Genomic DNA, 23,737 nt, shown 5'->3' on the forward strand with positions numbered 1-23,737 from the left:
TGACTTTATTCTGCTGTGTCACTCCAAGTGTACTGCCCAGACATTTACTGTTAAAGCTATCGATGCAATTTTTTGAGAGCTCAACTTTCAAAAGCATAGGTTAGCTCTGGGATCATGTTGCTGTCATGCAGACATATTTTTGCCTTAAGCTTATGTCATTCTGCCTCTATATCAGTGGTTATCAGCATTTTTTACTCAACCCCCCACCCCCAGCTCAAGGCACCCATCAGAAAATGCCAGCTTTTAGTTTTCACTTGTTTTTTTTTTTTACTACAGAAAAGTAACAGAGCAATTCTTCTGTTGCAAAGAGCTCAGAAAGACCACAATAGGTCAAAATGTTTTGACACTATGGAGTCCTATTTCAAATCTGTGGGCTAATATCATGTATCCTATTTGCTTGCTTAACAGTGCAATCACTGTGCATCATCCCATGGCCCCCTTGAAAGGATCTCAAGGCACTCCTGGGTTCCATGGCACCTTGGCTGAGAATCACTACTATATACTGGTCAACTACTTTCCTTGCCTATATGACACATAACATCCTCGTGCCTACTGCTATTAGCCAATATATTTCTTTCCCAGGTAACTAAATTCTTGTGCCTGCTTTCATGTTTGTGCCAAGTTATATTACTGGATCTTGAAAGTTACCAACAAATGTAATTTTAGTCTTTCTTCAGGTTATCACTGAAGCTACTTTTCCTGTTAGTTTTTGCTTTTGTTTCTCTCCCAAATAAAAAAAAAGTAATCATAGTCCTAACCTGGTCTTTCATACACAGATGCTCTTACAAATACCTGACGAGAGTTGCTTGTTCTAGAAGCAAGAAATGGCAGTTCAACGTGAGAGGAGATGGTATATTCCATTAAAAACAGTAGCAACTCAAGGAATGGCATGTTGAGTCTTGAACTTTTGTCAGATTCAGTATCTTAGTTAGAGAAGTAATACCCAATTTGATCATAGTATATGTTTGATAGGTACCTGCATCAATGTATCCATCCGGTTCACCATCTGTGCAATGATTTTTCAGTCCCATATCTAGAGATATCGCCATTAGCAACAAACTTTGGTTAAAGAGTTCTAAATTCAATTCTACAACATAGACAATTGCCTCTCTTTTTTGAATATTATATTCAACATTTTAATAAAAAGCAAGAAGTCTTAAGAATTATCAAGGAATATCTGCTGAAAAATCAGACACTGTGGAAATTGTACCACATTCAAATAAGTACCCATTATAGCCTTCCCAAATGTACCAAGGAAGCACAATGAGAAATGACCAAGTCATCTGTTCATAGTTTAGTCAACTAGAATGAAAAATATTCATGACTTTTTACTAGCTAATTTATAATAAATCAACAGAGTAGGATCAAATCCTCATTTTCATCATTCCCTAGAAGACCTACTGACTGACTGTATGATACATGTACAATGTAAATACAAAGATGATATTTTAACTACAATAAAAAATCTGAACCAACAAGAACAGCACAGGGTTTTTATTGTCCTGTGGAATGGCCCTGTAAAACAACAGAACCAAATATAACATTTTGAAGAAGGCCCAAGATTAAGGAAATGGTTTATAAAGACATATGCCTTGTTGAATTTAAGATAGGAGGCTTAGTCTCTTGTAGCTAGTCTAAGGTGTTACTTCCTCGATTCAGTGAATTAATTTTGACATTAAGAAGCTAGAAACAAACAAATTATTACTGAAAAAATATATACAGATAACCTTTTTTCCTTGGGCTATAATAACAAATTAGTACAAAAAGAAACAAAAAAAGGCCATAAAAAGTGGATTTTCCTTTTTTTTTAAAAAGGTCTCAGTGGGCTCAGCTACATGAGATTTTACTGCACAATAGACTAATTAGCTCTTCAGTAAACATCTGGTGTCTACACGTGCTGCCCTATTAGGCCTCAGTACTTCAGTGCAGGGGCTGCCTGTTGGATAGTCCCACACTGGAGCACCCTGGTGCCCCTGCCAGCCTCTCCACAGCATGTTAAGCTGGATTGGAGCAGCCCCAGGCTAGTAGGCTGGGGCGGCCTGCTAGCTGGGTTTGCTCCGATTGGCTGAATGTCCTGTAGTCCCATACACATGTTCAAAGGGTGCACCCAGGAGCAATAAACTCCAGTGCAATAAGCACTGGAGTTTATTGCTTTGAACTAATTGCACATGTAGATGCAGCCAGTATGTAGTAATTTCCCATGGAGAAAGGTGACAGTTGCTATATATATTTAAGTATACATCCTGCACAGCAAGGCTTAGAAAGGAACTTGGACCAAGCTAAATATACTCAGAAAATAATAAATTTAGAGAAGGGTTTTTTAGTTTGATTAGCATCTGGAAGATGGTACTCACTTATTCTATCTATGAACATAAAGATTGTGCCTACATAAACAAGTCAGTGCCAGCTGCTAGGTGTTTTGGCACTTGAGATTCAGGCATTTACTTAAGCACTTAAATAAAAGTTAGAAGCCTAACTTAAGGTACTCATTTTTTAAATCCTGTTGGATTTATGGGTATGAACAGGCATTCATTTCTAGTGGTTCCTTTCCAGTCCTAGAAATCTCTCTCAGGTAGAGAGCAATACAGGCCTTCCAGTCTACAGCTGCCCTTCTCCCCTGCTCCCTGCACCTTCCCCAGACCACGGTGGCCTTCTCTGGGAAGACAGTGAGTATCAGGACAATGTTTCCCACCCATTTCTCAGACCAGGATATCCCTGGTATAGAGGATGTGCAGGGAGCAGCAGGTGGCTGCTCCTCCCCTCCCTTCCCCATCTCTAGGAGGGGAAGAAGCATCAGGGTAATGCTCCCTGCACCTTCTCTAGACCCTTTTGGGAAGGCTCTGGATGGGGAGGGCAGGTGCCTGTGGTACTTCATCTTCTCCAGGACTGAGAGTTGAGCTGTGGACAAGTGTCATGTCCACTCCCCACCCCCCTAACCATCACACACACACCTTCCCCAAACTACAGCCACCCCCCTCTCCCCACATCTGGGGAATGCAGAGATGCAAAAAGAAAGCTGCTTCTTGACTTCTGATCATGGAGGAGTCAAGCATATAGGTATTCATTCTATGCCTCCTGCCCCCGCCAGCCAGCTCTGCATCTACCTGTGCGCTGCTGCTCACAAAAAAACTCCACAGCAAGGTAGGACTTTAGAAGTCCTAACCTGCTTTAGAGTTTATTAGTTTTGTGCACCCCAACAGGGGCACATGTGTAGACATAAGAAGTTTACTGTACAGTTAATTAGGTAACTGTGCAATAAGCATCTCTTATAGATGTGCCTGCTGACTAGTGCTGAGCCATGGGGTCACCATAGCTTGAAATGCTGATGACTGGGCTGGGGCCTGGCCCAATGAACTGGGTGGTAAATCATGAGCTTTTGGCTTTGGACTAAGAGGGCACATCCAGACGAGCACACTCGTGCTGTATGTGATGCTGCAAACACGTTTGCAGTGCCATACACCACACAGCCCAGAGTTCTTTGCACTACAAGGGCACACTGACAAAGCATGTGCTGTTCCATTTTTTTCCGCTGGTTTTTTTTTTTTTTGATTCAGGGCAAAAAAACCCCAAAGCAGCACATGCTAGGGCAGCGCACACTTGGGCTAAAAAGCAGAGCTGAGGCCAGCAGGATCATTGTGGCTGCAGCTCCGGAAGGCCTCCAGGATCCCAGGTAAGGCTGCCGGGCCCAGCATAGTGCTGGCCCCAGCCTCCTCTATGCCACCCAGGGCAACTTGCCACATGCTAAAGTGTGCATGGCATGGGCTTTCCCCAGGGACAAGAAGTGGCAGCTCAAGGTGCATCACTGCTACTTGTCCCCAGAGAACCAAATATCCATGCATGTCTGGGTGCACCCATATTGTGCATAGTTGCACTGCTTAAAAGTGTGCTTATGGAGTACCTGTGTTAAAACTTGCAGCAGTTTCAAAAAATATATAACATGCATCAATTCTGGATTAACCAAGTACATGAGTACTGTATGCAAATTCTTACATCCATGTTTAATTTCAATGTTATTTTTTTCAAATTTGCTCCTCACTTCCATGTGCTCAGGGAGAGCAGGGTCTGACAGTAAAGAGAGGGACTGCCAACGGAAAAGGTTGGGGGAAGCAGAGAGCAAAGGACCTACCTGACGCTTCCTTCACCCCTCCCGCCCCAGATTTATTTTCCCTGCTGTAGCAGTGGGAAGGAAGACACATTCAAGACAAACTTCCAATAATTAGATTCTGTACCTGGAAAAGTATAACAAATTTATACTGTTCCATATATAGAATCTAATCATTGCGTGGCTCATCTTATAATCAGGGTCATCTTCTATTTGAGTAAATATAGTATCTAGGTCAGGGACTGGACTGAAGGATTCACTGGCTTGCTAAACTGTTACATCAGATGATGCTCTTGACATTAGTTAACCTGTACCCAACTATAGAATTCAGTGATACAAATTCAAATTGATTAATCTGTAATATTTCTAAATTGGAGGGATTTAATATTTTAAAATGGAAGTGTTAAACTTTAGTAAGTAGGATATTTTAGGACAGCCAGAATTAGAGGCAAATTGTGTGCGTGATACTGCAAAGCCGGTGACCTGTTTTAGGTATCACTTTAAATTATAACTGGAACCGAACAGAATATTGGTCATCCCAGCACTTGGGCCAGTAAAGTGGGAGATGTGAAATGAATTCCAAATTTGGGGGGACATGAGGGAATATTTTTGTAGCAGATGGCTTTTGTAAACAGTTTAGAAAAGGGGAATAAGTGGACAGAGGAGAGATAGGGAGAACACAGTTGCACGAGAATTGCAATTTGTCATAATTTAGCATATCACAATTTATTACCTGGATATCCCTAGTACATGTTTAAAGTGCAACTTTTTTTTAATATAAAAGTGTAAGTATGTAGAGGGAGAATGAAAAACTTACTGTATTGTCTGTACTGGAAAAGAGGAGGGGATCCAACCCAGACTAACAGTCTAGCAGATAAGAAGATCCATCACAGGTAAGAAACCTGTTAAGAGTCAAGAGGGCCTCTAAAGATGATCCCTGCTAACAACTTCCGCTTCTTATCAAGTGGCTGAAATGAACACACAGGGTTTTTTCCCCAGACTATAATTTAAGTGGCAATGGAGTTCAGAAATACTATTTCTAATGCGCCATTTCACTGCAATACCAAACAGCAACAAGATGGGGGAGGGAACAAATGTTAAGATAAACCAAGGGTTTAGTACAGAGAAAAATTAAGAATGCATGCTCCATGCAGAAAAATTCAAGAAGCATATCTTATACAGGGTGGGTTTTATAAAACTCCCAGTGCCTATGGTACTCATATAAATGCTCTTTCTTCTATTCCTGCAGGGCTTCTAAGAATAATACAAGAAAATACAAAGCGGAGGAGGCACCACTGAGTGAATGCAACAGTGTTTTATTAATCCATGTGATTAATCCAGCATGCTGAGGAAGATTCTTTACAGAATCAAAACGTTCATGTTTTTGATCCACATGGATTAAGGAAACACTGTTGCATTCACTCCGCGGTGCTTCCTTGGCTTTGTGTTTTGGTTTCATTCTCCAGAGTTCTGCAGGAACAAAAGAGGGAGCATTTATATGAGTACAGCAGGATGGGGACTTTGATAACCCCTCCCCCCCCTCCCTAAAGGATGCTTCCTGAATTTTTCTGAGAGCTAAAACCTCCTGTTTGTGTTTGCATCATTCCTTCAATAAACCAAACTAGTACAAAATAATAAAAGCCTCTCTCTACCGCATCATGAAAGGCAGTTGTGCTGCTATGTGGGTGGACTGCAAATCAGACTTCCATGTCTGTATACAGAAATCGGACAATAATTTTCTGAGCCAACTCGCTTTAAAATTTATATTGGAAAAACAGTATCTTCCCCCCAAAAGCAGTCCTCCAGATTTCTTGTTGACCTGGCCAAAGGATTCAGTCAAAATGTTTCAGGTCCTAATTGCTTAAGACCAGTCCTGTTCAGTAGAGCACTTAAGCCTGAGATTAACTTTTTGCATCTTGAAACACTTTGCTGTAAAAGGGCCTGAATCCTCTTTTGCTAAAATATGTGAGCTAGTGACAAAAAAAGATAGCAAGTTTCCCTGATTCTTTGTCACTAAGCCTAAGGAAATTCAGAACTTGGTAGCACTGCCTATCAGCATAGCTAACATAATGCATAGAATTTAAATTTGCATGGGCTAGACATGATATGTTTAGGATTTTTTGTTGTTGCATTTTAGCAGGCACTGTGGGAGAAGCCTGTCACTGCCTTCAAACTTTCTTTAAAAACATGGCAGCTGGTTTTCTCACCTAGCTCTGACAGGAAAATTTAGCTGCCATTCCAAGAGTTAGCAACCTTTCAGGACCCGGGAGACAAATTAATGGAGCTCTGTCCAAAGGCAAGTTGCCACTTCCAAATTGACTGTGGCTGCCACTCCCCTCCATCATTCCCCACTTCTCCTCCCCCACCTCGACGTACCTGCTTCCTACCTCTTACCCCCTTGTCCTCTGCTCCTGTATTATCCTGCCCTAGCACTTTCTTCCATGTCTTTCTCTTAAATCTCCTCTGCAGATTTCTATCATTCTTCATAAAAACATAACTGCCATTGACTGGGTCAGACCACAGGTCCATCTAGCCCAGCATCCTATGTCACACAGTGGCAGAGCGGATGCTGAAAGGGAGAGTGAACTGGGTATGACCAGGGAGTTTTCCACTGTTCCCCTCCCACGTGCAGCTTCTAGCATTTAAGGTGGGGGCAGGCAATTATTTTGGCTGGAGGGCCACTTAATGAGTTTTGGTAAGCTGTCGAGGGCCACATGGGTATCCCCACCCCTTGAAAGTTGCCCCACCCTCTGGTCGCCATATTGGGACTGGAAGTTCCACCCCTAACCCCTGATCTTTGGCACCAGAAGTCCCTCCCCTTACCCCCCAGAAATACTCATTTTGGGAGAGGGAGGTTGCCATCTTAAAAACCAAAAAGAAACCAAGTCATACACTAGAAGTCAAACACCTACTATAACATATTTTTATTTTATTACAAACAATATTTGTCATGATTTGTATTTGTGTACTGTACATAGAAGGGATTGCATAATAACTCAAAAATAAAGTCTCACTCTTTTATATTGTGGAGGGGTGTATGGTGGGGTGTGGGCATTGTGAGGAGTTGTGGCTGTGTGGTGGCACATAGGGTATATTGGAGTGTGTATATGTGGCAGGTTGTGGGGGCAGGGTGTGGGTGTGTGAGGTTTGTGGAGTGTGAGAGAGGGTGGAGCGGTGTGAGGATCCCCACATGGTGCATGACCCCCGCTACTAGCAGCAGCTATAGCTGGGACTGCTTAGGGTGCTCATGCCCAATGCAGGCAATGGAGCCCAGCATTGTAGCCAGGAACTGTGCGGTGCAGCACGGAGCTGGCCAGCCCTGCCAGGCACCTCCCAGCACTGTGTGCTTCCCAGTTGCAACCCCAGACTGGAGAATGCAGTGGGAGCCAGCCCAGCCTCCATGGTTCCCAGCTGGTTCATGCTGCTGCCAGCCGTGACCCCCAGGGCCCCACACTCTTGCCCACTACCACTTCCCCCCTGCCCCTGCTGCCTTTCCCCTGCCATTTCCCTTCCTTCCCTGCCTGCTACCATCGCTCCCCCTCCCAACCCCTTCCCCTCCCAGCCTATCCACTGCTCTGGCAGCACTCGGTTTTTGCCTGCAGAGTGGGACAGACCGCAAGGCGTAGCAGAAGCCAGCTGGGAACTGCATGGGGCTGGCTGGGCCAGGCTGGCTGCTGCTGCACCAGCAATCCTTCCACCTCCCCTCCTCACCCACTCTTATCTGATTCTCTGCTCCTGGGCGGAGAGAGGTGGGGAACAGCCCCAGCATCCAAGGCCTCTACTAGGCAGAAGCTTCCAGCTGGGGATGGGATGAGGGTGAGGTGGCAGGGGTTGTGCTGGGTCCTGCTGCCAACATCTCCTGGGCCCTGCTGCTGCTGGTGCCTTGTCATCTATGACAGGCAGCCACAAGAAGATAATAATTTTCTAATTTTGTTAGGGGGTCCTACAGGCTGGATAGAGTAGCTTGGCAGACTAGATCAGGCCTATGGGCCATATTTTGCCCGCCCCTGATTTAAGGTCTAGGAAGTTCTAATTCAGGAGCTGTATCCCTAACTCCCATTCTCAACAGCTACTGATGCTCCTTCCCTCCAAGAATTTGTGCTACCTCTTTTCTGAATCTGGCTAAACTGTCAGCTTTCACATCTGGGGACAACAAGTTACACACTTTAATTACACACTGTGGGTGTGTCTGCACATGCCTATTAACATGTAGCAATAAGCATTGAATCTTATCACTCTAGAGCTTATTGCTGTCAGGTGCACATCTGCATGTGTGCCTGGACCACAGCACATTGAGCTGGGTCAGAGTAGCCCTGGTTCGCAGGAAACCTGGGGGGGTGGGGTCAGCCTGCCAACCTAGGGCTGCTCCAGCTGGGCTCAATGTGCTGCAGAGGTGCTGGCTGGGCACACGGGTGCTTCAGCATGGGGTAGCCATCGGACAGCCCCCTCACTAAAGCACCCTCATGCCCCAGCCAGCAGGTCAGTCCCTACATGTGCACTGCTGCACTTGAAAAAACTCTGCAGCAGGGTAGAACTTGTATTTCCTAATGGGTGCATGTGTAGACTCTGAGACATTTAATTAGGCAACTGTACAGTAAATGTCTCATGTAGACACTCCCTGTGTGAAAAAGAATTTCCTTTTGTTAGTTTTAAACTTACTACCTACAAGTTTCATTTTGTGACCCCTAGTTCTAGTTCTCCTCCAGTCCCAAGCTCCAGCATCCATTCCAGAGAGGCAAACATTCTCTCCGGTGTCATTTCCTATGTACAGCACCACAGCAGCCTATATGTTTGTCACCTATAAGAGTAACTGCAGGGAAGAGCTTAATCCCTGAAGCCTTTGATTGCATCATATTCATTCTGTGGGGAAGACACATGTCTAGCCTGATGACAGGTAGTTACGTGTGAAAGGAAGGACCATTTGCTCAGCACAAATGGAATCCACAAAGAATTCATAATAATTCCCTACTAAGCATGTAGAGATTGAGATTTTTCAGGGGCTTATAAGTGCGAGACATTTGGATGTACTTTTACATGGGTGACTCAAGGCATGTAGTCCTGTCACCACTAGGGGCTTCTACCAAATATCAAGTCCCCATTTGAAACCGTAGAGGCATGAGGGCAGTGATTCTCAACCATGGCACCCTACTGTGCTGCAAGATCTTTTGAAGGGTGTTGAGACATGTAAGGAGATGAGTAAAGGCTTAGGCACCTTCATGCCTGGCTGCTGCCCTGTGCCCACTGCCTGGGACAAGGAGGTAACCACTATAATAAATAAATTAGTTTTGAAATAATGCTGCTCAATTCACAGAAGTTAAGGAGGGGTGCCTTGAGTCAACCAAGGGGTAACTCAAGTGCAAAAAGGTTGAGAGCCACTGGATCAGAGCCTCTCTTGGAAACACTTAAAAACAGGGCTTGTCCAACCAGCAGCCCATGAGCTCCTGCCCGGCTGCCACTCAACACATTGCTCTGGGTGCTCTCTCTCCCTCATGCAGCTTTGGGTTCCTGGCCCCTCTCATGGGGGCAAGGAGCTGCAGTTGGAGGGAAGCAGAGTGCCTGTGATGAAGTGCAGTGGGGGAGGCTACATGTGATGCACACTCAAAGGAGAGAGAGTCAGGCTGCCCATGCTGCAGGTGGGCTGCCTTCACAATGTCCATGGCCAGAAGATTGTGGAGGTGTTGTGTGTGCACCAGGAAGTAGCTGGGCTCGCTGCACTGTAGGGCAGGCTGCCTATATGGTGCATGTGGCTGTGGAGGGGAAGGGAGGTCTCACAGCATGTGTGGGTCTGCCCACATGGCATGGGGGACTTGGGAAAAGGGCAGCCCTCACAGCATGCACCTCCTAACTGTCCAGAAGTTGTGACAGTCCTGACATCCACAGACAAAATAATATTATTTTTCTTGACCTCAGTCTCAAAAAAACACAAGTGAAACATTTTAACTGAAACTAGAGGGAGAAAAGAAAGCCACTGCCCACACTGCCTGTGCCCGAGTCTAAACCTTAGCATAAAAATGTAAGTCTGAATGGTTAATGTTTGGTAACTCTATAACATCTTATTTCTAGTCATTTATAAGTAAGCAATCTTAATGACAGTTACTTTTTCCTGCTATTTTTATACTCTTTCATAATTGGCAGCATAGGTAACAGTATGTATATTATAGATACACTAATCAATACAACCTTTATTTCACATGACATCATCATCTAAGTAACTTACACAATAATTTAAAAAAAATCTTAGTCATCTAAAAATTTACAAGGAGGACTATATACAAATTTTAAACATATATTTTAGAAATATTCAAAATAGAGCAATGGATTTGTGTATCTAACTGCTTATATGAGAGTCTTCCCTTGATGCATGGTTACTTTGGCATTTTACACACACACATGTAGACACACACAGAGTCAGGGAGCATTTTAACACATGGAGTAACATTCTACTACAGAACATTTTTGCAACATATTTTCAAACACAGAAGGCATATTTTAATTTTTACACATATGACTATAGTAATATGCTGATGTAATATTTGGTACATTTCAGAAAAAAATTCAGATTTCCTAGTCAGTTAAATACAAAAAGTAAACTCTCTCTCAAAAGGCATCTAAATATCCTTAATGTAGAAGCTGCCTATATTCACCTTGTATTATCAAACTATCTATTGTAAAATACACTTCCACTTAAATTTGAAGAATTTGAGACAGTTCTTAAATACAAGCTTCTTAAATCAAGACTCCCCATGATGAATCTGTGCCCTTTCTTAGCAATCATTTGGGATAAACTGTAGCCCCTAGTCCATAGGGAAGAATTTCCAAAGCACTTGGCATTTGGCCTCACACCAATTTTCCTTTGAAGCTGAAGACTATAGAGAAAATGTCTTACTTCCTGCTGAGTAAACATTTGACCCTAAACTACTGGGAAGGAACAAACTGGACCTTCTGCTTTTTAGAGACAGCTAAAAGGTTACACAATCCCTCCTGCTGATTCCTAACAACTCAAGGCAATATTCTTAAGTAGGTCCTGCATGCCAAGGTGTCGTCATGGCTTTTTCCAAGACATAGACTATAGTATTCATGAAAATCAGTATGACATGTTTCCGGTGTGCTTGCAACCTATCCAGAAGCAAGTGCAACTTTATATCAAAATCATGCAAACTTATGGAGAAAAGAAAACATTAAGAGCAAGAAGCCCTCTGGCATATTGACCTGATATATTATAGGACCAGAAAAACAGTTCAAAAAGGCTGATACATACATCTGAAAAACATCAACTAAAAATTGGGTCAACAAATACTGTTTTTTTGTTGCATAATGAGATCCAATGGCTGCAAGTCAAAGTTAAATAAACCTGAATTGGAAGTACAGCACAGATTTCTAATGGTGAGGATGCTCTAATCATTGGAAGAGATTGCCTTGGGGTACAGAGAAATCTCCATCCCCTGAAATCTAGACTGCATGTCTCTTCAGGTCTTAAAACTTAAGGCCGCGGCAGTATGTGATGCTGCAGACATGTCTGCAAAGCCACACGCCACATATTCAGCTGTTTTCTGCACTGCAAAGGAGCAGCCAGGTGTCAAAAAAACCCACACAAAAAAACCCCCTCAAAAAACAGAGCAGCGCACGTGGGGCAATGTGCACCTCTCAAAATCAGAGCCTGGCTGGCCAAAGCTATGCTCTGGCTGCTGGCCAGGCTCTGAGCAGCAGGATTGCCAGTGCTGCAGCCCTGGCAGGCCCCAGGATCCCAGGTAAGGCTGCTGGGGCAAGCTCAGTGCTGGCCCCAGCCTCCCCTACCCCACCAGGGGTAACCTGCTATGTGCCAGAGAGCGCATGGCACAGGTGTTCCCTGGGGACAACTAGCAGGGGCACAAGGTATCACTTGTGACCATATATGAACAGGGCATATGTAGAGTAATCGTCTCCTGTCAAACCTTCCTTGGCATCTACCATCATTGGTTTAGGGATGTCCAAGGATACATTCCTGGACTGTTTAACAGATATTAATGAACCTGTCTTCCATTAAGTTCTCTAGTCCATTTTTTAATCTGGCTATACTATCTGCCTCTAAAATCTCCTGTGGCAACAAGTTCAGCAAGTTAACTACTCTCTGCATAAATAAGTACTTCCTCCTGTTCGTTTTAAACTCATCTCTTAACTTCAATGGGTGTCCCCTAGTTCTTGTATTCTGGGACTTGATAAATAACAGTTCCCTATTCACTTTAACCACACCCTATATGATTCCATAGACCTCTGTCATAACCACCTGAGCCTTCTGCTTTACATACTGAAGTCCTAGGCAAATCCAACCTGAGGAGGAGGAGCTGCACAAAGGTCTAACAATGTTGAGTGACCAAAAACTGGCAGATGAACTCCAAGGTTGGCAAGTGCAAGGTAATGCAGATGGGCAAAAATAACTTCAACTTTATGTACACAGTCATATGCTCTGAACTACCTGTAAAGATTCAGGAAAGAGACCTGGGAGTCATTGTAGATAGTTTTCTAAAAACATCAGCTCAATGCACAGCAGTGACAAAAAAAAGCCAAAAATTATAGATGTGTGTGTACCAATATATCATGGTGGGCAGGGGCGGGGCATACAGTGGCAGCACTGAGAGGGGTGGCTACAGGTGGATTATGGCAAACTTTGGAGTGGCTCTATCCTACCCCATATCCCCCCCTCTCCCAGCACCGCCACCGCCCCCTCACCCACTCCAAGCGCAACCCCAGCCCAGCCTACTTACTGGGAAAAGGCCAGCACAGCCCCTGGCCCCAAGCCCGCAGTGGGCAGCCCACCCTTGCCCCACACAAATCCAGGGGACATATGCCCACTCCATGCCTCCACCAGGGAGGTATGCAACAGCAGGGAGCCGCACCCCCTCCACCATCCACCAGACAAGCCACCTGTATCTCCATCCTGTGCCCCACCCTGGCTGGGAAGTGCAGTACCTGCTGCTGCCCCTTCCCCTTCCCCTGCCCCAGCCCCACTCCCTCCCTCACTGTGGGGGCCTCAATCTCCCCCTACCATGCCCATTCCGCTCCCCTCCCCAGATTTACTGGCCTGTAACAGGGGGCTGTCTCAGAGCCAATTTCCCTGTGGCCTGCCCACCTGTTTCTGGGCTAACCGCCTGCCTTCTCACCCACCGCACCTTGTTGTTAATTAATTAATTGATGCTAATTAGGCAGGAGGCTACCCATTTCTTACCCCGATGGCAGGGGACACTATCTGCAGCTCCGTTCCTCCCCTACACCACAGCCCAACCCTCGCAGATGGCATCCAGATGTTATCCATATCACCGGCCCCACACTAGGCCCCAGAATCCTACTCGTTGGACCCCACTTAGATCTCTCCATTCAGGCAGCCCATTCTGCCTTCATTCCCAGCTGCATAGCTCCCTGAGCTGCTCCCCGTTATGGGTGTGGTCCCCCCAGGACCTTTGACTACTAGCCCTGGCCTACCTCCAAGCCAGTCAGAACCCCAGGCCCTCAGCTTTTGGGCGTTCCTCATGGTGGGCCCCTGGCCCTTTGACCCTTCCAGTCCTGGCTCCTGCTTGGACCAGTCAGGGGATGTCAAGACAGGTTAAGAGTCTATGGCTTGACTCTCTTTCTCCCTGGGGTCCACCTTCTAGACCCTACAAAGGGAGTAACCCACCTGGTTGTGGGGGCTAGGGATTAAGGCGCCCCAGCCCACCTTTCACCGGGGTGGTAAGTGGCCTGGTATTTCCTGGCAGCTCCCATGACACTGAGAGCCCCACCAGGCCCCCACTCCTGGCAGGGTGCAGTTTTAGGTCATGCCCAGGACCAGGAGCCTCCTGACCATCCCCTACAGCTCCTCCCTTACCTCCAGATGATACCTGCAGCCAGGCAATGTTGTTGCCTAGCCTCCCAGCAGCAAAATGCCCTGTTTATATGGGCAGCCCTGAATCTAAAATGGCTGCCCTAATCAGGCACCTGCCCACTGCTGTCTTCTGGCCCTTAAAGTGGCAGGCACAAACAGTGCCCTGCCACAGGCCAGACACTGCTTTCCAAGGTGCCCAGCTGCATTCCTGGTTGCATGCATGCTGCGACTGTGCACATGCACATGGCATTGATCAGTGACATTATCGACTACACCAACAAAAAATAGCTGATTGCCAATAATGTCAATTTTCCTTTTATCGGTGTTGATCCAATATGGATCAATATATCAGTGCACCTTTACAATTTTGGGCTTTTTTGGGGTCGCTATTGTGCATTGAGCTGATGTTTTGAGAAAACTACAATGACTCCAAGGTCTCTTTCCTGAGTCATTCCAGGTAGTTCAGGACATACCACTATGTACATAACCTCAACTTTATTTCTGCCCATATGCATTACCTTGCACGTGTCAACCTTGAAGTTCATCTGCCACTTTTTGCCCACTCAGCATTGTGAGACCTTTGCGTACCTCCTCACCGTCAGCTTGGATTTGATTACTCAGAATATTTTAGTAACATCTGCAAACTTTGAGATTTCACTGTACGCTCCTTTATCCAAGTCATTTATGAAAGCTTTGAACAAAACTAGACCCAGCAAAGATTCCTGAGGCACCCAATTATTGACCTTTTTCCATCTGAAAAGTGACCATTTAGCCCTACCTTAGCTTCTTATCTTTTAAGCAGCTCTTTATCCACATGGGAACTTTATCTTCAATTGTATGGCAACTTGTTTTAAAGTGCTTTTGGTGAGGGACCTTTTCAAAAGCTCTTCAAAAATCCAAAGGGACTAAATCCACTGCTTCCTCCTTATCCACATGCTTTTTACCCCAGCAGATTGGTGAGACAGGATTTCCCACCAAAGAAACCATGGTGATTTTTTGTCCAACATATCATATTTACCCTTGTGACTGATGATTTCACTTGATGGCTCCTACTAACTTGCCCGGGATAGAAGTGAGACTCAGCAGCCTGTAAGTCCTAGGATCACTTCTGGAGCCCTCCTCTTTTTGAAGAAGAGTATTATGTTTGCAACTCACCAGTCCTTTGGCACAGAGGCTGTTTGTAATGACAAGCTAAATACAGTTACCAACAGTTCTATGATTTCATATTTCAGTTCCTTCAGAACTCTCAGCTGAATACCATCTGATCCTAGTGACTTAATCATGTTTATATTATCAATTTTTTTCTAAAGCCTGTTTTCACTTCAGTGAAAATGCAATATTTAGACTTATCTGTTAGGAAGAGATGATCTGGTGTGGGAATCCCCCTAATATCCTCTAAAGTAAAAGACATGCAAGTAATTCATTTAGTTCTCTGCTATGGCCTTATCATCCCTGAGTTCACCTTTTACTCCTTGATCAGCTAATAGTCCAACCAATTCTCTAGCTGGCTTCCTCTTTCTGATGTATTTTTAAAAGTTTTTATTATAAATTTCAGCATCTTCTGCAAGATCCTCCTCAAATTCTTTTTTTGGCCTGCCTTATTTTGCTTTTCCATTTTATCTGCCAGAGTTTGTACACTTTCCTGCTTTCCATTTTTTGAAAGATGCCATTTTGCTTTGGTTAGCCTTCTTAACTCTGCTAAACCTGCATATTCTCCATTAGACCCTTGGAAACAAATAGAAATGCGTTTTATATTGCTGACAATTTACATGTTTCAGAAGATTCCTTATAAAATATTGAAAGCACAAATATTTTTACCTGATTTTTTCCATGGGCATCTCTGAGTAGAAATGATTTCCCTGTTTTGATTAATCTCTTTGACTGGAAGATCCTGGAATGTGGTACCAAGCGTATAGGTTGACTCACGAGTACCAGGTGAGATCTTCATATGAGCTGTAAACCTGGGGCATGGTAGTGAAGGTCCCTTATGGTGGTGCTTACACTGGGGGAAAAAAGTAAGAGTGAGAATCCAATGATATTCTGTGTGCAAGAGTCACCGCTATTAAGTTCATTTAGCCAATGACAACACACAAAGGGGTGCATGTAGCATCAGTTTCCTATAGCTGTCTTCCATTCTTTAAATTCTGAGGACATAAAAACAAAGAATCTGTCTCTACAGAAAATAAAACCATGTGCTGGCTTGATATGCTGTGGGGGTGTTGTTTTGGTTTTTGTATTTTGTGTTTGGAGTGGGGGTTGTATGCATTTTCTCATTTTTTAGCTTATATCAGTGGTGCTCAATCTTTTGGCTCCATAGGCTAGGTAAGTGGCATAGGGCTGGTCCATGAGTCAGTACTGAGCCCCATGCTACTCTGATCCACCTCGAAGCACCCCACTCGGCCCTACACAGTCCCACACAGTCCAGCTCAGCTCTGCTTAACTCGGTGGTGCCCCAGTTGGCTCCATGCCACTCCATACTGCCCTGCTTGGCCTCTTGCTGCCCTAATCAACCCTACACACTCAATCTAGGATGCAGACCCATGCTACCAGATTCACAGGGCTCCCCCTGTCTGAAAATTTGATAGGAGAGGAGCGGCAATCAGTGGCCACTGCTCCCCCACTGCCAAATTTTATGATCCATAAGGAACCCTGAAGGTTGGATGACATGCCTTCACAAGCTGGGGGTTGAGCACCCCGGGCTTATAGTATGGGAGGTCATAGCAAGACATTCAGGATAGACTCTGACACTGACCTTTCTTCCTAGCCTCTCATTCCACTAAGCAGAAGAGCTCAAGTCTACAAACCTGGTGCACAACCCCATACACAGATGGGGCATGTCCAGACAAACATGCACAAGTGGTTTGCAGAGCCCCAAAGCTGCTTGAGGTGCCACAAACTGTATACAGTACACATTCACGTTCACCCATTCTAATTTGCAGTGCAGTGCCAAAGTCTGACACCAGGAGATCCCACTGCCAAAAATAACCACCACTGAAAAAGTGGCACGGTGCATGCAGCAGCAACATGTGCCACCAGAAATGGAGCATGGCTGGCCACAGCCACATTCTGGCTACCGTCCAGACTCCAAGTGACTGGACAGTACCACTGCTGCCCCAGGAGGCCCCCAGGACCGCTAGGGCCAGGACAGGTGGGATAAATATGTGCCACTGCTATCTGTCCCACGGGAAATACGAGCTGCTGCACATGCACCCTTGTCTGGATATGCCCATTGTGTCCAATGTTGGTATATAACACCATGCGGGCATAGAGGTCTTAGCTAATGACTCCATTTTCAGGCTTGGGAACCCAAAAGAAGGGCAAACAGCGGCAGAAGCGAGTCTTCAATCAAGCTCCAGTGCTAGGGACAAAAGTTATACATAAACCAGTTTAAGTGATCAGAATCTGGTGTAAACTTGTAACAGAACAGAAGTTCAGTACACATAAACTATATTTTAAAATGCTTGAAACTGGTTTAAGATACCCTGCCCTCACCACACCTGATGTACTGGGCAATATTGATTGCCACTAAGGTTCATTATTATCTTAACCCAAAGGATCCTATCTACTGTCCTTGCCTAAGTCCTTGCTGCTTGCCCCATTCTTCCCTGCATGGGTCCCAAGACAGCTGCCTTTTCCCTGGTTCTTCCCTCATCACCCTCTTGTGGCTGAGGTCCTCGCTCTCTTCTCCTCCCCCTTCTGCGAGGGCAACTCCACCTTCGTGTTCCTCCTCTTCTAGGTCCCCAGAGTGGTTCCCTTCACCCACCAGAGTCCAACTCACCAGTCACTCAAGCTCCTTCATTGACTCCCACTCTCGGCTGGACCTCGGCTGGTAAGTAGCAGGGTCAGAGCTTACCCTTGGGGCTTCTACTCATTCATCTTCTCTTGCTTGCTCTCTCTTCTTCTCTCCTTCTTTCCTCTGCTCTCTTTCTTCTTCTGCCTTCCCCAAGACACTCCCTCAGCATCCCTTAAATCTCCCTTTCTTCAGCTGGGTCCCATGCAGCAGTTCCCTATTGGCTGCCTGCCTGACCCAGCTGTTCCTCCTTTGCATACCGGCATGGAACTCTTACTTTCTCTTTGTTCTTGTCCTGTGCCAATCTTTTCCTTCCCTGCTTGGTTTCCTTTAATCTGTCACAGCCCCAGACAGCATCCCCATTTGTCCAGATTGTGCTGGGATCTGCCGTGGCTCCTTCAGTTCCCAGAGGTAAGTTTTTCACCTACAGTCCTTGCTGCTTCTGTTTGTGGGAGGGTGCTTCAGACACCCTGTCACAATCAGACTTTACTGATTTACGTCAAGCCGGTTTATGAAACTTCTGTCCTAGACCCCTTCTGGATTCAAGTTAAACCACAGTCCCCCAGCATCCCAGCATGCTTTGCAGCCCTGGGCTGTGCTTTCTGCCCCAGAGAGCAGGGTTGGCCCTGCCCCTCTGCTCCCTAGCCAAACCAGTGAGGACTACCTGGAAGATCTAACCCTATCTTTTCCACTCCTCGCCAAAGTAAAGCCCTTTCTAAGAAATAATTCTGATGCAACTTGCAGGAAGACTAATATCAGGGCATTTTTTTCAACAGTGGTTAAAGATTCTTTTTAATCCTTACGGCAGCAAGCTACAGACTAGAGTCCTGGCTCCGGTGTGAGATGCGCAGGTGTAACCCCGCTGTGCCCCCATGAGCCCAGGGACCCCAGCAGCAACCCCAGGACCCCTGATGATCCAGGTAAACAGGAGCCCATGGAGGGAGGGATCTAGTCAGCTGGGAGCGGGCTAAGTGGGTTGAGGAGGGTCACGCCCCCCCCAGCTCCTACTTGCCCCAGCCCCCCAGGGAGCCACGTGACACCCCTGCAGGCGTACATGCCAGGTTAGATGGAAGTCACCCACCTGTTCCTTCCCTTGGTGGAGGGGAGGCACCCCCCCTTAACCCTCCAAAAGCACTGAGGCACCAGCCAGCCGTTCTGCGCATGCGCGCAGTTTAAAAAGGGCCCAGCAATGACATAAGCCTTGTTAGAGTCCTGGCTTCAGTGCAAGATGCACGGGTGTAAGCCCACTGTGCCCCTGTGAGCACAGGGACCCCAGCAGCGACCCAAGGACCCCTGACGAGCCCCGGCCTGCCAGCAGGTAAGCAGGGGCCCATGGAGTGAGGGATCTAGTCAGCTGGGAGCAGGCTAAGTGGGCCAAGGAGGGTCATGCTCCCTCCCCCGGCTCCTACTTCACTCAGCCCCACAGGGAGCCGTGCAACTGAGCCTTGTGAACACGCTATGCAAACAGGCACGTTCCTGGGCCCAGCGCATGAGTTAGCGTGGGAGTTCATGCAGGGGGGCGAGTGGGAGGGCCCAAGGCCCTGCCTGTGAGCCCCCCAGAGTAAGCAATCCCAGCTGTAGCCAGTCCACCAGCGGTATGACACGGATGGGCGTGCGCCGCACCCCTCGGGTCCCCTTGGGGTCTGCAGTTCCCCCCTCTGGCACCTCAGAGACCACCACCCAGATGGAGACCACAGTCTCCCTCCAGAACAAGGGAGGACCCGGGGACCTCCCCTTCTATCCAGCCACAGGGTTGGACCAAGGTGGTCAAGGGCCCCAGGGCCCACCACACCAAGGCCTCTGCCCCGCTGGAACTTTGCAACAGGTACAAGCTTCTTGCAGCCCCAGCAGAGCCTGCTGAGTTGCCAGCTCCCACAGGCAACACAGAGGACACTGTAGCTACTGTCCCCACCCTCCCCAAGACCAAACACAAAGTCTTTGTCGTGGGAGACTCCATCCTGAGGGGGACTGAGGGGGTAATATGCCGCCCCTACCCCTTAGGCCGGGAAGTTTGCTGCTTCCCAGGGGCCCGCATCCAAGACATTGCAGAGAAGATCCCTAAACTCCTCCAACCCACAGACCACTATCCCATGCTCCTCATCCATGTGGGCACCAGTGACACAGCTCAGAGTGCTCCTAGCCAGGTCATGAGGTGCTACAGGGATTTGGGTGCAGGGCTAAAGGGTCTGGGGGCACAGGTGGTGTTTTCTTCGATCCTCCCAGTCTCAGGCTATGGGCTGAGGAGGGAGAGGAAGATCCAGGTAGTCAACCAAAGACTGTGGCACTGGTGTCATTGGGAAGGCTTTGGCTTCCATGATGACAGTCTGCTCTTTGGAGAGAGAGGCAGCGAGCTGTTGGGAAGGGACGGCCTCCACCTCTCTCCGTTGGGGAGGAGGCTCTTCTCAGCTAGACTGGCTGACCTGCTCCACCGGGCTTTAAGACAAGCCACTGCTGGCCCACTGAGTGGCCCTTGCAAAGCCAGCAGGCCAAGCCACATAAGGGATCCCACCTAAGCCCCAGCTCTGGAACAAAATATAGGCAAGGTATAACTTGCATGTCTATACACAAATGCCAGGAGCCTGGGGAATAAACAGGAGGAACTTGTTCTCCTGCTAAATGCAAGTAACTATGATGTCATTGGGATAATGGAGACCTGGTGGGACTCCACCCATGACTAGACCATGGGTATAGATGGCTATACCCTCTACAGGAGGGATCGAGTGGATATGTCCTCTCTATGTCAAGGAAAGCTACACATCCCTGCAAGCCAACATTGGCACTCTCCAGTGGACAACTGGAGACCCCCACATTTGGATGCTTATCTTGCTGGGATCCTATGATCCCAGCTAACTTACTGCCCCTGGGGCAGGGGGCTGGACTCAATGTTCCTCTGGGGTCCCTTCCAGCCCAAATGTCTATGAAATCTATGACTGATTAGAAATGTAGCTGGGTCTTTCTGACTACATGAGACTTGAAAGGGCTAGTTTATTACACCCTGACCGGAGAGTTTATTACTTACAAGTTAAATTGAAGGTGGTCAAAGTTCTTCTTGAAACCTGGGGGAAGAGCCAAGGTATTTCTGCTCATCCATCCAGGCGGGGGGAGGAAGGGTGGAGTAGGGGGGTTATATGTGTGTGCCTGGTTGGGAGTGGGGGTAGCAGCGGCAACCCAAGAATGACAGAGAGTGGGCATGAGCCCCGCACCTGGCTGGAACCATGAGAAACCTACAGCTGGCAGGGGAGGTGGAGTGGGGCAGCCTGTGTGTGAAGCAACTCTGTGACAAGACCGAAGATGCAAAGGTACACACACCAAGGATCCCAGGGGCCCCAGAGTGCATGGTCAATGACTGGACAGGCAGCAGCACGGAGGCAACACTGTTGCAGCTGCAGACAGACACCTTGCAAGCCAAACTGACCATGTGGGATGAGCCCTTCATGCCCGTGGCTGCCTGGGCTGGCTCGGAGGTGCCAGCAGGCCTGGAGGCCAGCAGCTCCCCACCACAGGAACTCGTGTGCCCACAGCCACAGCCACCCCTCCCCCACCCAGCTGGACAAGCAGGTGGACCTGGCTCTTCCCATAGGTTTCAAGAGGAACTTTGGCTGTCTTCTGTTTAACTTGTAAGTAATAAACTCACTGGTCAGGGTGTAATAAACTAGTCCTTTCAAATCTCATCTAGTCATAAAGCCTGCTGTAGCCTGCTGTGGTGAGAGGAAAAAAATCTCTAACCACTGTTGAAAAAAATGGCCTGAGATATGTCTTCCTGCAAGTTGCATCAGGATTGTTGCATGCAGGACAGAAGCCACAGAGGCTGGGGGGAATGATCAGGGAGCTGAAGGAATGATTGGGAGCTTAGGGATCAAACTGGGAACTGGGGAATCAAACCAGAGCTGGAGGGAATAATCAGAGGCTAGGGGAATGAACAGGGGCTTCCCCCCAGCTCCTGGCTTGATTCTCCAGTTCCCTGTTCAATCCCTCATCTCCCTGATCATTCTGCAAGGGGAGGAGGGAGCAGCTGGATAAGCCATGGTTTCTCCTGGGGCTGTCGGCTCAAGCCGTGGCTCATCTGGCTGCTCCCTAAGCTGCTCCCGCTAGCACTGCCTGCATAGTGTGTGTCTAATTTCAGTCTCCTTATTGGACGTGTTTCTATTTCTCCCTTATACTATTTGCTGATGGAAAACATTTTGGCTTTTGATGGACTTCTGACCCAGAGCCATGAGCTTGCACTAATTTTCCATGGGCCTCTGCATCCATAACTGTGAAGAGGGACTGACAATAAATAAAATAGGGAAAGAGATTGAATGGCAAAAGCACACAAGGACAGTGGGAGAATGCCATTTCCAGAGCTGCTGCTCCTTTAAGATTGAAAAACCCCAGGAGGGGTGGCACGGCACGCAGAGGAAATCCAGAGCGAGGAACGGCTCCAAAAAGGAGAAGCTGGAGAGTGCTGCAGGGACTGGAGAGCCCCTGGAGCCAGTCCTGAACAAAGGAGAAGCCTTGACTGGACCCCAGTGAGCAAGTTTGTTTAAAAATAAAAGAGAGAGAGAGAGAGAGAGAGTTCTATGCAAGGGAAAGGAGTGTTGGCCAAAACAGTGAGAAGGAAGGAACAGTGACCACTATTCAGGTCACAACAAAAGCTGAGTTTATGGTTTTGCCTTTTTTCATTTGTTTGGATATTGAGTGGGACTGAGCTTGATATAAGGGTGTTTGAGGAGAGAAAAAGCCTGAGTGATGGTTGTCCCTGTCCCGGGGAACCAGGACAGCACTTACCCATGGCGGCGGCGGAGCCCGAGTGGAACATCTGCCACTTGTTTACACCGATGTGACCGGAAGTCGGCGTTGGTGCTGGCAAACAGACGCCGGCGATAAAAGCGGCCGCAGAGAAAGGACAGCGGGGGGAACGAGCTGGGGGCCTCGCACCAGCCGAGGCAGAAGGCCTCAGAAGGGAATGGGCCACGAACCCCTCAGTAAGAGGGACAGAAAGCCCCCGAGCAGGATGAGCCGCCAACTGCTCAGCTCGAGGAGCAGAGAACTCCGGAGACGAGCAAATGGCTAACTCCCCAGAGGGAAGGACAGGGAACCTCAGCGGGGAGCCGCAGCTTACCCAGATGGAGGGGAGGATACCAGCTACAGCCAGCTGCAGGACAACGAGTGAGGAGCAGCAGACAAGCTTCGAGGATGAGGAATCCAGTGGCAGGGAATTTTGGGACTGCGAACCTGAGATGCGCGGGACTTGCAGGTCCAGGGTTGGGGTGCCGGTGCGGGGACGCAACGCCTCCAGAGAGGGTCGGGACCCGGAAGAGCGCTGAGGAGGTGCAGTCAGGCAGAGGTCGCCACCAGCCGGCTGCGGCCATAGAATAAGATAGGGGTTGCCCAGAGGGGACCTAGGAAGGTCTGGGTAAGAGGCCCAGCCAGTAGAGCTGTGGAGGCCTAGCTTTCAGTTCTTTTCAGGTTTGTTTTCCCATTAAAGGGATACCCCAGCTGAGGGGTATAGCCAGGGAGTTAGGGTCAGGGACCCCGTAGTGAAACCCTGCCTTGGCGTGACCCAGTCCCGGGTCAACCAGGATATGAGGAACCCGAAGACAAGGGTCAGTCAGACCGGTGAGGCAGTCGGCCTGTCTGTAGGAAGCCGGGTCCCACATTAGAGGGGAGCACCAGAGGAGACGTAAGGCCGGGGTGCAGGGGTGGTGGAGCCCCGCAACGTGACCACCGAGGGATCCCAGGCTGCGGAGTGCCCAGGAACCGTCCTAACTGAACCTAAACAACAAGTCGTGGCGGGCGAGAACTAGGGCGGGGAATGGACGCCATAACACCTACTCCAAACCGGTAGCATTCCAGGGTGATCAGCGACGGTCCTCCTTCCAAAGGCGACTACCCACGGGGAGGACCCCCCCGCCAGTCCGGCAGTCACAGTCCCCTCACCCTTAAAGAAAACAAGTGGGAGGGTCCCAAGAGACTTAGTAAGACAAGATCTTGACTGTAGATTGAGGGAATAATTAAAAATAAATAAATA

The 23,737-nt window shown here is 47.7% G+C and overlaps 1 protein-coding gene across 2 annotated transcripts in view; it reads right to left on the bottom strand.

Moving 5' to 3' along the window:
- LOC109316563 overlaps positions 1–23,737 on the bottom strand; it is a 177,891-nt gene that overhangs the window by 102,603 nt on the left and 51,551 nt on the right. For both annotated transcript variants that reach the window (XM_019544755.1, XM_019544756.1), the window contains exon 3: positions 15,756–15,939. In XM_019544755.1, coding sequence (XP_019400300.1) covers positions 15,756–15,939 — 184 coding nt within the window. The remainder of the gene's footprint in view (positions 1–15,755; positions 15,940–23,737) is intronic.

Source organism: Crocodylus porosus, unplaced genomic scaffold, assembly GCF_001723895.1.
Source record: "Crocodylus porosus isolate Cpor-Errol unplaced genomic scaffold, CroPor_comp1, whole genome shotgun sequence".
Taxonomy (NCBI): domain Eukaryota; kingdom Metazoa; phylum Chordata; order Crocodylia; family Crocodylidae; genus Crocodylus; species Crocodylus porosus.